General features: G+C 37.3%; 1 protein-coding gene across 1 annotated transcript; it reads right to left on the reverse strand.

The window, feature by feature from the left end:
* Positions 1–3,536: 3,536 nt before the first annotated feature.
* On the reverse strand, positions 3,537–13,618 carry LOC139117692 (zinc finger protein 830-like). The gene is made up of 9 exons (XM_070680938.1): positions 13,571–13,618; positions 9,766–9,919; positions 8,446–8,485; positions 7,119–7,222; positions 6,573–6,651; positions 5,721–5,793; positions 5,134–5,211; positions 4,596–4,672; positions 3,537–4,315 (listed from the first exon to the last, which is right to left on the reverse strand). The coding sequence occupies exons 1-9, from the start codon at positions 13,616–13,618 to the stop codon at positions 4,150–4,152; spliced, it is 819 nt and encodes a 272-aa protein (XP_070537039.1). The 3' UTR covers positions 3,537–4,149.
* Between the last annotated feature and the right edge of the window lie 1,811 nt (positions 13,619–15,429).

Consider the following 15,429-nt stretch of genomic DNA (forward strand, 5'->3'; position numbering starts at 1 on the left):
TTGAACATGTGTGAAAGGGATAAAGTGCATGAAGTGAAAATACTTAAATGTAATGTACTGGAGACAGTGAAATATGTTTAATCTATTTATTCAGAATATAAAATGGAAAAAATACAGAATTAGATATATCGAATACTGTGATACAACCATTAACTCAACAAGTCATTTACAATGACATAGTCCCCACTTGTAATAGGAGTATTAGTCTTGATAGGGCAGGAAAATGTGGTCATTAAGAAGTATCACTGGAGTGTATATGTTGAGATCTATGAGCACATATGTCTATGTCGTTGTTCCCAATTTGAAACACATGAGGCATGTCTAAGTAATGGTTCTAAATCGGGAAAAAGATCAGACCTCTAGAAGTATTGGCCAGCCAAGAAATACATATGCGCATTATAAATGAGGTACAAGATGTGACATCTTAAGGTCTAATATCCTATCAAAATTGGAGGGTATAGAACTTGTGGTTACTTAAATATGCATATATATGTATAATCAAGGTCAAAGGTCATCGAGGTCACATGACATTTTGAAAAAAAAAATTATATTGCTAATTAATCCATATATGCCAAAAAATCAGATCTCTAGCTCTATTCGCTTGCCCAGAATTAGATGTGTACATAATTAATGAGGTAAAGCGTGTGTTGTCATAAGGTCTCCCATCCTACTAAATACAAAGGACATAGCACTTGTGGTTACTGAGTTATGGACAAATATGTATATTTGAGGTCAAAGGTCACCGAGGTCACGTGACATTTTGTCAAAAAAATTGTATTGCTAAGTTATCCCTATATACCAAAAATCAGACCTCTAGCTCTATTGGCTCGCTCAAAATTAGATATGCGCATAATTAATGAGGTACAATATGTGGCGTCATAAGGTGTCCCATCATACCTTACATGAAGGGTGTAGCACTTGTGGTTACTGAGTTATGGACAAATATGTATATTTGAGGTCAAAGGTCACCGGGGTCACGTGACATTTTGTCAAAAAAATTGTATGACTAAGTTATCCCTATATACCAAAAATCAGACCTCTAGCTCTATTGGATCGCTCAAAATTAGATATGCGCATAATAAATGAGTACAATATGTGGCGTCATAAGGTGTCCCATCATACCATACATGAAGGGTGTAGCACTTGTGGTTACTGAGTTATGGACAAATATGTATATTTGAGGTCAAAGGTCACCATGGTCAAGTGACATTTTGTCAAAAAATTGTATCGCTAAGTTATCCCTATATACCAAAAATCAGACCTCTAGCTCTATTGGCCCGCTCAAAATTAGATATGCGCATAATTAATGAGGTTCAGTATGTGGCGTCATAAGGTGTTCCATCATACCATACATGAAGGGTGTAGCACTTGTGGTTACTGAGTTATGGACAAATATGTATATTTGAGGTCAAAGGTCACCGAGGTCATGTGACATTTTGTCAAAAAAATTGTCTTGCTAAGTTATCCCTATATACCAAAAATCAGACCTCTAGCTCTATTGGCTCGCTCAAAATTAGATATTTGCATAATTAATGAGGTATAATATGTGGCATCATAACGTGTCCTATCATACCATATATTAAGGGTGGTAGCACTTGTGGTTACTGAGTTATGGACAAATATGTATATTTGAGATCAAAGGTCATCAATGTCACATGACATTTTGTCAAAATATCCGAGATATCTGCGTGAACGGATGGACTCACGGATGGACGAACAGACAGACATGACCCAATCTATTAGCCCACTGGACTTCATCCGTGGGGACTAAAAGTTGTGTCACTGCATCCTTTTTGCAATATGAATACGATGAGAAACTAAATTTTTATTTTTCGTGGCCTTATACATGGGAGTCTATGGAGATCTGCCTTATACATGGGAGTCTATGGACATGTAAACTAAAAATATGCAACTTTCACCACGATTTGCCCAAATTTGGGAAAGGTCACTCCTATGCACTTCCATACCAAGTTTCAAATCAATCGGACTTGTGGTTTCAGAGAAGAAGATTTTTGACCAAAAATGGGAGAAATTACAAAAAAATTCATGAAAAATAGCAAGTCCAAGATACTGACCCAAGATGTGCACAATCATTTCATGTCAGCCCAAAGTACTTACATGCTAATTTTTCATGTAATCTGCTCAGTGGTTATTGAGTTTTTTCAATTTTGACTGTTTTTACATTTTTTCACTTAATTTGCATATTTTTGGCAATGACAACTTCATTTGAACAAAATCATCTACAGCCCATCATCCATGTACACACCAAATATCAAGATGAAATGTACAGCGGTTTTGGAGTTTTTGATGTTGACGGACAGACATACAGACATACAGACATACATACAGACATTTCCCTAGCCTATAAGAATAGCTTCCATTGCCATATATACATATGGCTATGGGAGCTAAAAATGGCTTTCAAGCGAGCTGGTAGGACCTGGTCATCGCCCTTCGGGGTTATCCAGGTGTTACTTGTGCACAGAAAGCAAAAAGTCATTAAACTGATGTTTTTCGTACCCGTACTTTTGCAGTCTATTTTCAAAACGAGAAAGCCATGCAGACACAAATAGCCTTCGAGATAACTGTGTTGTGTATTAGGGCATGAACATTTGAAAACCCAGCACAAACACAACATTAACGAAAACCACGCACAAACACAGACATACACACAGACACACAAACAAACAAATCCTCACACACCGACTATTTGTTCGTATTCGCTCACAGAGTAATAGTTACCGGCATGCAGATTAGCAGATTATCTGCAATATCCAGGCAATATGCGATCATCGTAAAATGGTACAGGCGACTTAGCGGACGATATAGCGCCGCGGTTCGTTTTTCTTAATTTTTTCTCAAAATGAGCGGAATCCCTGCATAGCATATGAAAATCAAATGACTGTTTGTCGCAATCAAAATGTGCAAATTTTTTTTTGACGTACCCAATTTGGACAAATCTCGATAAGGTCATCTCTGCCGACCTGTATACTACGTATCAAACCTGTCTGATAAGCTATTTCGAAAATGACTTTTGAAGATATTTTGACCAAAATTGACATGAATTGCCTTAAAATACAAATTTGTATATTTTATCACAGTTTGAACAAATCTGACCATGGTCATCCCTGGGGGCTTGCATACTAAATATAAAAGCTATCTGACCAATGGTTATAAAGATTTTTGACCAAAATGCCTTTTCTGATTGATTTGCATATTTTCAACAATATCCTCAAAACGATAAAAAGACGGTTTGCCAATATCATGTGATGCATCTATACACCAAATATCAATTCTGTAAGTACTGTGTCCATCCACTCCATCCTATCATCCCATCCAATCCCATCACATCCATCCATCAATCCAGCCATCAATCCATCCATACAGACATCCATCCATACAGACATCCATCCATCCATGCATACATCCATCCATGCATACATACTGTTGCCAGATGCTAGATGGATACCCATCTAAATAGCTACTACAGACTATAGTCTATTGTAGCTAAAAATACATGACAAATTGACCACAACTCTCTTTTACATTGTCACTACATTTTATGAAATATCATACAGTAAGACAAGGAACAAAATGAAACCGTTTCCCCTGTACCTGCCAATTTTAATGGAAAGGTCACTATATGTACAGAGAATTCTTAGAAATGAGGAAAAATGAGGTTAATTTCGTAATTTAAATGGTCATTAAGTTGTGGTGTTCGCTGCTCATAAGGAAACACGGTGTAAAGTTTGTTTCTTTGCGGACAAGACAGAGAACGCACTGTGTCCAGTTTTCTGTTTTACTCCGTACAAGTTGCTGTCAAAGAAAACACAGATTTGGAAGATTTTCATATGAAATTTTGCCTTATTCTTCCTTAAAATATCAAATTTTGGTCTTTCAAAGGGCATTTTAAATGTTACAGTAAACACTCCAGCTACAACTGGTGACATGATCCTTCAACGGTACCACAGAGAAAGAATTTGTACTTTTAACTACCAACAACATTGATATTGACAATGTTTGGCAACACTGTTCACCAACAATGTTAAATTCCTCTCAACCCTGCATGTCAAAATCAAATGAAAGTCTATTATTTATATACAAAAGTTGAAATTCAAAATCAAATTAAGAACATTTTGACTGTATGTGTCATCGCCATGCCCCTTTGCTCCTCCAATCAAGAAATTCTTCAAACTCGGCCTCCTCCGTAAGATTACTGCTGTCGTCTTCCGCCGTTGTTCCCGACTTGTCATTTGTCTTGGTAAGAATTTCGTCCTTCTTGTCTCTCAATTTTTCCACTTTTTGGAGGCAGTGTCTATGGAGAAAAATATAACTTCACTAAATATTTGCCCCAATTGGAAAATGCCGAGTCAGCAATTCACATCCCCCTCCTCCTCCTCCCCCCTCCTCCCCCCCCCCCCAAAAATCCCTGCTAAGTCTATGGCAATATATTACATTTACTGGCTTTGTGACTGCTATAATTTTGGTATGGATTTTCATGAAACTTACGAAGGACGATTCAGAAACCAACAACAAAAGTACATGACGTTGCTTTGTGATCCATGTGTACCCATCCCACATCCTTAACAACTTACATTTGCTCGTCAATTTCATCAATCTGTCTTTCTCTCTGTCTCTCTTCATCCTCTTCTTCTTGAATGGCTTCCGAAACCTGCAAAATATGATGTGATCTTCAACTCCCCAAAAGATGTTCACTCAAAGATAAAGTTCTCACGCCAGTGTTATGGTTTGCTTTGTCAGTTGATGTGTAGATTTAATCTATGCTAGGATCTTAGTTAGGTCCAAAGGTTCCTAAGAATCAAAATTAAAACACAGATCAGACAGTGAAATGAACAAATCAGGAAAGTTCTCTGTTCTGCCTTGGCAATGAGAAAAAATTTCCATAGTAGGCAACAATCAGAGGTCTAGAAACAATATTATCGGTGATGAAAATTTATCTTTCAGTGAATACATGCTACTTTATTCAGTGTTGTGGAAGTGACAGGTCATAGGTGAGGTCATAGGTGACTATTTCAAAAGATCATTATGAGGAGCTCAAGAGCTGACAAGACCACACTGCTGAAGCTCACAAACAAATATTCAACATAATAGACATTTCGCTTCAAAACTTACATTGGTTTCTTCAGCAATTGTTTTCTTGAATTTTTCCCATTCCTCTGTCATGGGATCTTTTACTTCTACTTTCCGAACCTATGGAAAGAAAAGAACGGGAATGAGTTTACTTGGATAGTTTTGCCTTTTTAGTTTTGCTATCCATGCAGTAGACAGGAATATTGTGTGACGGTGAACTGAACATACCAGTATCTACTAATGTGCGCTCTCTCTCTCTCTCTCAATCTCTCTCTCTCTCTCTCTCCATCAATCTCAATATATCTCTCTACTCCCCATCTCAATCTCTCAATCTATCTCTCACACCCACCCTCTCTCTCTCTCTCTCTCTCTCTCTCTCTCTCTCTCTCTCTCTCTCTCTCTCTCTCATTCAATCAAACAATCAAAACCTCATGCACATATTTCGATAACTACTTCTCCAAGAGAGCATGCTGAAAGGGGAAGGGAAGAAAGAATGAATGAAATTTCTGGATATAATGATACATGGGTATGTATTTCAACAAACATGCAACATCTTTCAGAAATTCAGAAAAAATGTATTCCACACAAGATCTAAAGAAGTCTTGCTGAAGACAATGTCTGCTGCTCACTTTAGCGTCCATGACCGGATCATCAAAGAATCCTTCGGGAAGAGCTTCTGCCGTGTTGATGACCGGATCCTTACTGAATGGAAAACAAAATCAAAACGATGTTGTTTCATTGCTGTGTGAAATACAATTCCAATGTGTTATTTTATTATGATTGATAATAAAACATGAAGAGAGCACTTTCAGACTTTTTCATGCGAGTTGTGAGATAGTAATATGGTAAGAATGATTAAACTTCAAAATATTGATTTGGTGATGTTTACAGTGACAATGGGTGAAGCTTTCAATGATATTTTTATTATTTTTTTGTTCCAAAAAATACAGAACATTGTATTCTTCTTCTCACTAATCAATGAAGCATTGAATACAGAATGTCAGTCTTGCCAATAAAATGAATTGGTCACACAATGCATTGTTATTGTTGGCAAGTGAAGACTAGTTGGCGACATTACACACATACAGACTGTATTGATGAGTTCTAAACAGAGCATTTAAACATGAATTTTGAAAGTGGAACAAGAAAGTGTGTTTTCCAGACAGCAGAAAAAACACTGGTAAATGAATCAAAAGTTACAGATATTATGGAGTTTTAAAAGGTGGTGAGAAATATGCAGTTAAACAAATGCTGTCATGGTTGCCCACCTGTTCTCTACAATTTTGCATTAAATATTAATGAACTCTTTGGGGAAAAATCAAAATTTTGATTTTCACAGAAATAAGCTGGTGAAAATTTTAGATATTCTACCAGCTTCCGAACGAGCCCAAACGAGTGGTAGATAGTATACATGGTAAAAGTGTGATGGTCTGAATATCTGTCTGTCAGTGAGATGGATTCTATCCTCATTATTATCTCACCTCGTTGACTCTTTGTCTTCCGGTGTTGCCGAGCTTTCTTCTGTTGTCGGGTTGGAAGACACAGAGCTATCAAAAAAATCTGAGAAGACGATGATAAGAAAACGTCACGAAATGTAGATTGACGGACGGGAGTCACAGAAACACGCTAAGTGACTGGTTTTCAACAGAAAGGGCATTGGTTTTTCAAGCCTGTGCATTCACCATAGTATTGAATCTGAATGGCATTATGATTCTGCATTTATATGTGAAAAAGGTTTGAGTCTCAAACCTTTCAAAAATCTTTCAGAAATAAAAAAAAAAAGAATATCAAATTGTTACTTTGTGACTAGCTATGTTTCAATGAAGAATGCAGTTTTAACTTCAAAAAGTGGAAGATGCTGGGATGGGTTTTACTGGTTTCATTTACATATAATATATACTGCAATATAATGTATACCTCAAGTATACATGAAAAATTATTGTAGCATTTTAGAGGAATGTGCCATGAGTGAATGCAGAGGGTGAAGTTGAACCATAATGCTGCATACGGTGTCTTCTTTACCTTACCTGCTGGCAACTTTGACGTCGATGACAACGCAGCGGTTGTACTTGGTGCTTCCATCTCTTCTTCTGAACTATCACTTTCATCATCGAAGAAATCGATGGGCAGCCTGGGAAATGAGATTACAGACGAAGCAAAAAATTAAGGTGGGACTACTTTGCATTGCAATGCCAGGAAACAGTGACTGGTGTGCGGCGGGGGGGGTGGGGTGGGGGGGTGGGGGGTGTTCTATTCCACCAGACACAAGAAATGTACATGTATGCAAATACAGAAAGAAAATAAAGTGGCACTATCTGAGCTAGCTCTATTTGTGTCCCTGATAAAGTAATATATACATAGCGATCACACACTTATGATTGAGACAGTTATTCTTCGTAGTGATGAAAAAAGAAAGGTGATGATGCACAAAGGGTAATGAATTGGTGTATTGCCACTACTGTAGCCAGCAACAGTGTCTACCATAATATCACCTGTGAGGGCGCTCTAACAGTAAATTACTGTCCAGGATTTTTTTTAAGAAAACGATGACAAAAGTGAAAGAAAAGATTTGAATTTCTGGCTGACAATGTATCAGCTTCTTGATAAATTTGATTCAACTGGTTGCCAAAACATTGACAACAAAATGTCATGGTAACACAGGAAATTTGTGAATAACATAAACATGATGTTTCTAAGCATTATTACATTTTGAAAGACAGAGGCAAGTACATGTAAACGTACTGAGTATTTTGGTACATGTAATTGCTATCGTAGTGTCACTGCAAGTCCAGCAGTCTAGTACGCTTGTCCCGCATACATTCTTTAAGGGCTGCCCTCTGTCTTACAAACTCTTTGAGTCAATTGAGACATTGCCTGATATTAACAATCTTGACCTGTTACTGTTATAGATGAATCTAGTGGGAACAGAGCCAAGGCAAGCATTTTGCAGTCATCTATCACAGATTATTGTAAGCTTTTAGAAAGGAATGCAAGTCAAGCAAAATGCAGATTCAAGGTTACAATACCAGAGCAAGATACTAACTAAGAACAGCACAAAACTTTTCACTTGTCTTCCAGTTCATGCCATCAAAATGAATGAGGACACCTACCATGCTGTGCAAACATGCAATTTAAATTCTGTCTTTTTCAATCAAAAGAGCAATGACCAAACATGCACACAGTATTCACTAAGAGGGTAACGATACACAGCACAAAAAAAGAAACATGAACAACATTGGCTTCCAGTCTTTGCTACACTGTAAGTACCTGAACTTTTACATGATTGTAGAAGATATGTAACATCATTTCATGTGCGTGAAAAAAAAAATTAATGGTATCTGGGAAGATTCTTACCCTTTTGACTTTGTACTCGTTGGAATATTGTCCTCTGACACTGAATAAAAACAAAAACAAAAATGACAATCAGGCAAAAGGTTTCAATCAAAACAACACAATATGCTTCAGATGTCTTCATATTATTGTTGCGATGTACAGGTGTTTTAAGTTGACCGTTTACACTTGCATGTTCATCACACGCGTTTTCTCGTAAAGTACACACAGACTTTGTTGATAAGCCAGACATTAAAGTTGCCGACTCATTTAATAATTGTGTGTGAGTGATCAACTCGTGTGTGTGTGTGTGTGTGTGTGTGTGTGTGTGTGTGTGCAGTTGATTGCCTTTCTGTTTACGTGAAAGAGATCATAAACTGGCACCCTGTGTTCTGGCAATTAGTGATTCATCTCTGCTAAGACCGTATAACCCCTGGTATGTTTTTCTTGCAAATTAGAGGTACCTCTTTCCTAACACCCGAGAGACTTTCGTGTTTTTCTAACCAGTGATTAAATGAGTCGGCAACTTTAATGCCTGGTTTATCAACACATTCTGTGTGTAATTTATAAGAAAATGTGTATGATGAACATGCAAGTGTAAACGGTCACCCTGAGAGACCTGTAAGTTGCATAATATCAGGGTAATTTCACACTTGTGTAACTGTGACAAACCAGGAGAACTAAAATCATAGAAACAAATCTGTGTGACCTCAACTTTGTGTATTTACGTCAATGCTGGGGAAGACTGTCAAGATATTGTGATACAAGCGTCTAAAACAAACTTTCTGACAACACTCAGATTAGGTTCAATTTTGTTATGTTCAGTGATTTGGAGGGATTTACTTGTAAAGAAAAAGAGGCAGTTTATTCATACCACAATGAAAAAGGTTTCTACAGCAAATGAACACAACGGACCTGGAAACACTAGCATATATGTGCTAGGTAATTGTATGATGTTTAAACAAAAAGAATAAAACACTGAGATAGAAAAGTAACTGGCTCTGGTATGGCATTGGCTAAAAGAGCAAAGTGCTAGTTTTTCATTTCACATACAAGAAATTGCATTCTGTGGGTAATGTTGGGCTGATTTTTCCCTCTGGTCGTCAATACAATTATGAGGACATATTCATTTACAGCAACAGCAGATGGTTGGGATGTTATGCTGACAAGCAGAGCCACAGAAGTAGTGCTCTGAAAACTGACAATCCAGTACCTCTCTGACAGGAGCATCAACATAGCAAATTTTTATCATAATCACGAGGGGGAGGGGTGAGGGTTGTGCTTAGTCTGTCCTTCTCCACAGCCATTTTAATGATCTAAGGACTGTGAGACACTGCCTCTTACCTTTACTTTTCTTTGCAGTGATCGCCGTATCATCTGCTTCGTCATTCTTTCTCTTGACCACTGTTGACGATGTTGATGTGACTTGCGGAGTCTTTGGTTTGACAAAGGTGTCAGGCCTAGCTGGTTCTGTCTTGGTCTTGAGTTGAGCAACGTTCTAGACCAGGACAGAGATCACAAGATAACATGTGAGATTTCTGTTGTATTTTACAACCAAAAAGTCTGTGCAGAGGTCCAACACTGACATACAAAATGACAGGATTGGGTCAAAGCATAATGGTTAATAGGGGTTAAATGAACACATATGTGTAAATGCTAATGTGTAATATACATGCTGTGAATGAAACCAACATGCATTTAACCCTTTCAATGCCATGGTTTAGCCCAAACCCATTGTTATCAATGGTGACTGTGGACCTGTATACAGAGAATTCAAAGGTGAAAAGCTTAAATGAAATATGTGTTTTAGAGGCCAGTAGCTGTAACTTTTGATTATTTTTTTACTACATGTATTTTAAGTCTTTAATGGCATCTAGTTTCTTGTTCGACTCCCCAAAGCATGTCCAGATACACTGTATTCAGCTTGTCAACTCAGCCTGTACGTACATGTGTAGACTGCATTGTTATTGTTGACAAGTAAATTTTGGTCAGGACTAGAATTCCAATTACCAATAACTGTACATTTTATTCATATAGATGCTATGTTGACAAGGTAAATAGTGGGTGTTTCAACATGTTTTTGGGGTAGAACAAGAACTTGCACCTGGGATACAAAAAATAGTCATAGAAAGTTACAGCTACTGTCTCTCAAAAGTTATATAGTACATTTCACATGTGGAAATGTAAACTTAAGAAAAGATGATAGCTGGATGGATGTAGGAGACAAAATGCACTGTTGGGGTTCTAGAAAACAGTTTGTCCATTGCGTACATAAAAGATTAATGCACAGAAAGTCTCTAGAAATCTTATACAGAGAGTATAGAAAAGATTAGCTACACTGGGAGCAAGGTCATATTTGAGAAGGACTCCATGGATGTAACAAAGAATATTTTTGTGTAAGTGACACATTACATCACACAAAACAAATATTCTGTAATGGAGATGTTGCAAGAAATCACAACTACATTTAAAAACATATGCCAGTCTTTGCTGTTAGGAAAAGGTAGTGGTTACTACAAACATACAAAATCAGTTTGAAGGAAATTTTGTTTGCTTTGTCTCAGACTAAACTGACACGTAAATGATACCATTCCTCTATTTTGTGACCTTGCAAGAAAGATTTTTTTCTCTGTGCTATTTTGTATTTTGTTATCTATGTAGCACCTTTATCCCGAGGGCGTTATTAGTGGATCAAACCCTGTGCCTACCTCTTTGTGTTTCTTTCCTTGGATGTGTGCCGGCCATATCAATTCACTCTTGACGACAGCATTACACACCACACAGACCAACTGATCGATGTTGTTATACTTGCAATGGAATTAAGAAAACTTCTGGAAAAATGTTGAATTACACAGACTGTATGAAAACCTAGGACAGATATTACTGCATGCTGCTGTTCACATGGCTGGGATGTTTCAAAGTATACTAGAACTTTCCATATTCATCAGAAAGAGACAGAAAGAGCCAGACATACAACAAAACTTCTTCACAGCAGAAATAATATTGACTGTATAAATTCACTATATCAGATCAGAAAAAATGCCCCTCTCTGTGGATGAGAGCTTTGCGATCTCATTTAGAGGGTACAATTTTATAGTTTTCTTGCCCTCAACCCATCATAGTAGGTCCACCGACTGCATATCAATATCTTGCAGGCATAATGTCCTGTTCCAAAATGTCACAGCGTGAAGAATAAATCTGCATACAAGTACACATTCATGTACACAGTCACTCTGTATGCACAGTCACTCCACACAGATGACCGTGATTCATGCTACTGAGAAGAGGTTTTTGCTTCTATAGATACCAGTTCAAAAATGCCACCGTAGGCGGCATTTCCAAAGACAATATAATTCTGTTTTCAAAGATTCTTGTTCAAAAATGCCGCCCTAGGTGGCAGCTCCAGAGACCACTGAATGCTGGTCTGCCACCCAAGGGTGCATCACAGCAAATGTTTTTGCATCCTTCCTAGAAGCATTGTTTTCCTTTCCTTCTGCAGAGACATTTTTCCAGCATATGGCAAGTGCAACAATTTTTTCAAAAATTCTCCAGCCTCCTGAATCCAATGGGCCACCTCTTAAGTTGACATTGGGTAGTTTCATAAGGTGGAAAGTGGACTTGGTTCAAGTCTGTGATTTGTGTGAATTGGTGAATGTTTGAGTGGGGTAAACGCGATGATTTGTGTTCTGTTTTCATGTGAAACGCGTGAGTTGGGTGAATACTATACAGGGGAGTTTCTCCCAGAAAACTGTGTATAGAGCCTTAGGGACCGTCTCAGATTGTCGCAGAAGTTCAAGAAACGAAATTAATTCGTTTTGATCAAAACCCCCTCCCCCCTCCCCCTAAACGAAACTTCAAAAGTGCGAAATGTTCATGTCTGCCTGAGGGTACAATGTTGCATTTTGCTATAGCTACTAAAGACGCATTCCCCATGCCACATTACCATTAAAGTAATCGATCAGATTTGACTACTAACAGGGCATTTTACCGCATAAAAGTTTCATTTTATTTTACTTTCCCTTTTTGCATCTGTTCTTTGTCTCTGCAAACACGCAATTTGTACTTGGTAGGGGCGGTAAATAAGCGAGAAACTTTGACAAGGGGGCCAAGGCATGTTCAATCATATTAAAACGACTATGACCAGGTGCATAACATGTGAGAATAAAGACATCAAGTGGTTAGAGCATACGCTTATAAATAGCACATTTAAAAAAATGATACTTTTGTCTTTGTTGAATTTGATGAGTGAAAGGTTTAGGATACAATGTTACTATCGGTAAATTGTGTTTGGGGCACAAACGAGATGGAAACGGTTACAAATTTGTTGGCACAAGTGTGCAATTTTTCTTTAATTTAAACACACGAAAACTTGTGATCACAAAATAAAAGTGCGAAAGTGAAGTTCACTAATTGAATAGAGGTCAAACCCCCTCCCCCCCCTAAACGAATGAATTTCGCTTTTTGAACTTCTGCGACAATCTGAGACGGTCCCTTAGGTCAGGAAATCTACTGGATTCAACCACAGTTTTGCCTGGTGTAAGTTTTATCCTTCGTTCACGTCTGACACGGTTTTTTCACAACAGTCCCTCCGTGGTTGGAGGAACTGCGGGACTGTACACATGCCAACGGCGTTAAGAAACTCATGTTACAAATGTATTCTATGTTCGGGGCACAAGACAAACATCAATGGAAACTGTGACTCCATCATGGTATTTCACCCTTCAAAAATGGATTTACTAAGGGTTATCAGTAAATGTTGTCGAAACTCACACGACTACTACAATCGTCTGGGGTTGAAGGAACCAGAATAGGCTAAAGGAGAGTTTAAAATGACTGGGTCCAATCGCGAAACGACCTGCAAGCAAGAGCAATGCCATACCAGGCTGACTACCAGGCGGTGCCGCGCCGAAGATATAAAATGCGAAATGTGAGGAAGTTACTGGAATGCATACTTGTTTAAGAAGGATCCATGTCAGCAACTGTATGTTCGATAAAGGATATTTTGCAAGTGGTGAATCTATCCTTTTTCGGGTTGTTTTCGTGTCGGAACGCTGCTTTTTCATCAACTGCCGCAGATCGACTTTGTTTTTCATGGAGGCTGCCATCTTGAAAATAACCTAACAGTGTGTGTTTGCTTGTAAAGGCTCACCTCCAATTTAAGTACTTGTTCTTGTCTGTATGCTGCGACGACGACCATTCCAGGAAGACTCTTTTCTTGTAATTTCCTGTTAAGTTTTCAACTCGCTATCGGCAATACCAATTTAATTTTAAAATACAATCACACTGAAAACAGCACTGATAAAATGATTGCAGTCTATTTAAGGAGGAATATGACACACGACGTATTCCCGTTTCCCAAGTGAAAACTCGATGGAGCTCGCAATGCTTTTTAAAAGGTAGAGGCGACGAGTTTGATGACAAACTCTAACGGCAAACTGTTCCATATTTTCAACGAAGTAAGGTGTGTACATAATGTTTCATATAAAAAATGTTCTTCGTATGCAAAAAAAAAAAAAAAATCTCTGATGAACTCATTAGGCCTACTGAAAGCTTGGCCATCACAGAAAAATAATGACGGTGTCTGCTTACAACACGAGAAACTCAGCCTCCGAAACTTTCTTGTTGTTTGTTTTTGTTTATTTGTTTACGAATACATACATAGAATATATACCTACATTTCTGAACCATGAAGAAGTATGTTTGCTTTAAATAAAGCTATAAATAAAACATACGATGTAAAATGAATATATTTTGTCCGAATAGAAGGCAGACTTTTTCCTGCTTTCATCTTACATTTTATCTTTTTATTTATGCTTCATTTCAAACAAAAAGGATGTCTTGTATATAGATTAAATAATTAAATGATATAAAAATTAATTCATAGGACCTTAATTTATGCGCACAGCCAACCCGGTTCTCCCCTCTCGAACAATTAGGTCATTATGTCCAAAATAATCAGGAAATAAAATAGGACACTTAAAGAAAATTCTTTGTTTGCCGTTCTTGGATTTTTGGAAAACCTACCAGCCAGCCAGGGAAAAAAACAAACAAACACATGTACAGTGTATTAACATATGCTCACTTTTTATTTGGTTCCTTGGGGATAATAAATTTTTATTAGTAATAGTGTTAACATTGTGTTTGTTTTCCTAATTTTCTCTGAAATCTACCAGCACGCGGACGGCAAACACAGAACTTTATTTAAAGTGCCTTATAGAGAACACAACATACTGGTTGGAACAATCGTCCCCCCAAAAGAAAAAAATGGAGGGACTGTGTCGGAAACAGTCAGCATAGTGCAACTGACTGTACGGGGCTCAGCCAGCCTTCAACTGCATAGCAATCAAGGTTACTTTGACTCGTGATCAAAAGAGCATGAACTTCAGAAAGCTTTATTTCGGCACACAGTCCATGTAGCCGACTACGGTGGCCCTTACACGCCACGGAACTCTACTACTTTGAATATAAACTCTAATTTTTCTTGACAATATCTTTAATATTTGTAAGAGATTTTATTTCTCCACCGCAAACTTTTAATTTTGTACGGGCAACTTTATCTTAACATTATCTTAACTTTAACTTCTCGAAAGTATTTTTAGTTTTAACAATAAAGAAAAGATGTTTCTCAAAAGTATTTTTTATTTTGTAAAACAAACGTAAAATGTTTTCAAGATAACAGAACTCCCCTACACGTCATGGAAATTTATTACTTTGAACATAAACTCATATTTCTTGGCAATATATTTAATATTTGTAAGAAATTTTATTTCTCCACAGCAAACTTTTATTTCTGAACGGGGAAACTTTATTTTTGGGGTAAACTGTTTTTAAAAACTTTTAACAAAAACACTTTAACTTTTAAAAAATAACTTTAACTTTGAACAAAATATTTGTTTCTCAAAAATGTTTTTTATTTCGAAAAGAAGTAAAAATTGTTCACAGCAAGAGTTTAAGATTTTTGCTGAGCGCGAACTGAGTTACTTAAATGACATAACCCTATGTTTTTAG

The sequence above is a fragment of the Ptychodera flava genome, chromosome 18, assembly GCF_041260155.1.
Source record: "Ptychodera flava strain L36383 chromosome 18, AS_Pfla_20210202, whole genome shotgun sequence".
NCBI classification, from domain to species: Eukaryota; Metazoa; Hemichordata; class Enteropneusta; family Ptychoderidae; genus Ptychodera; species Ptychodera flava.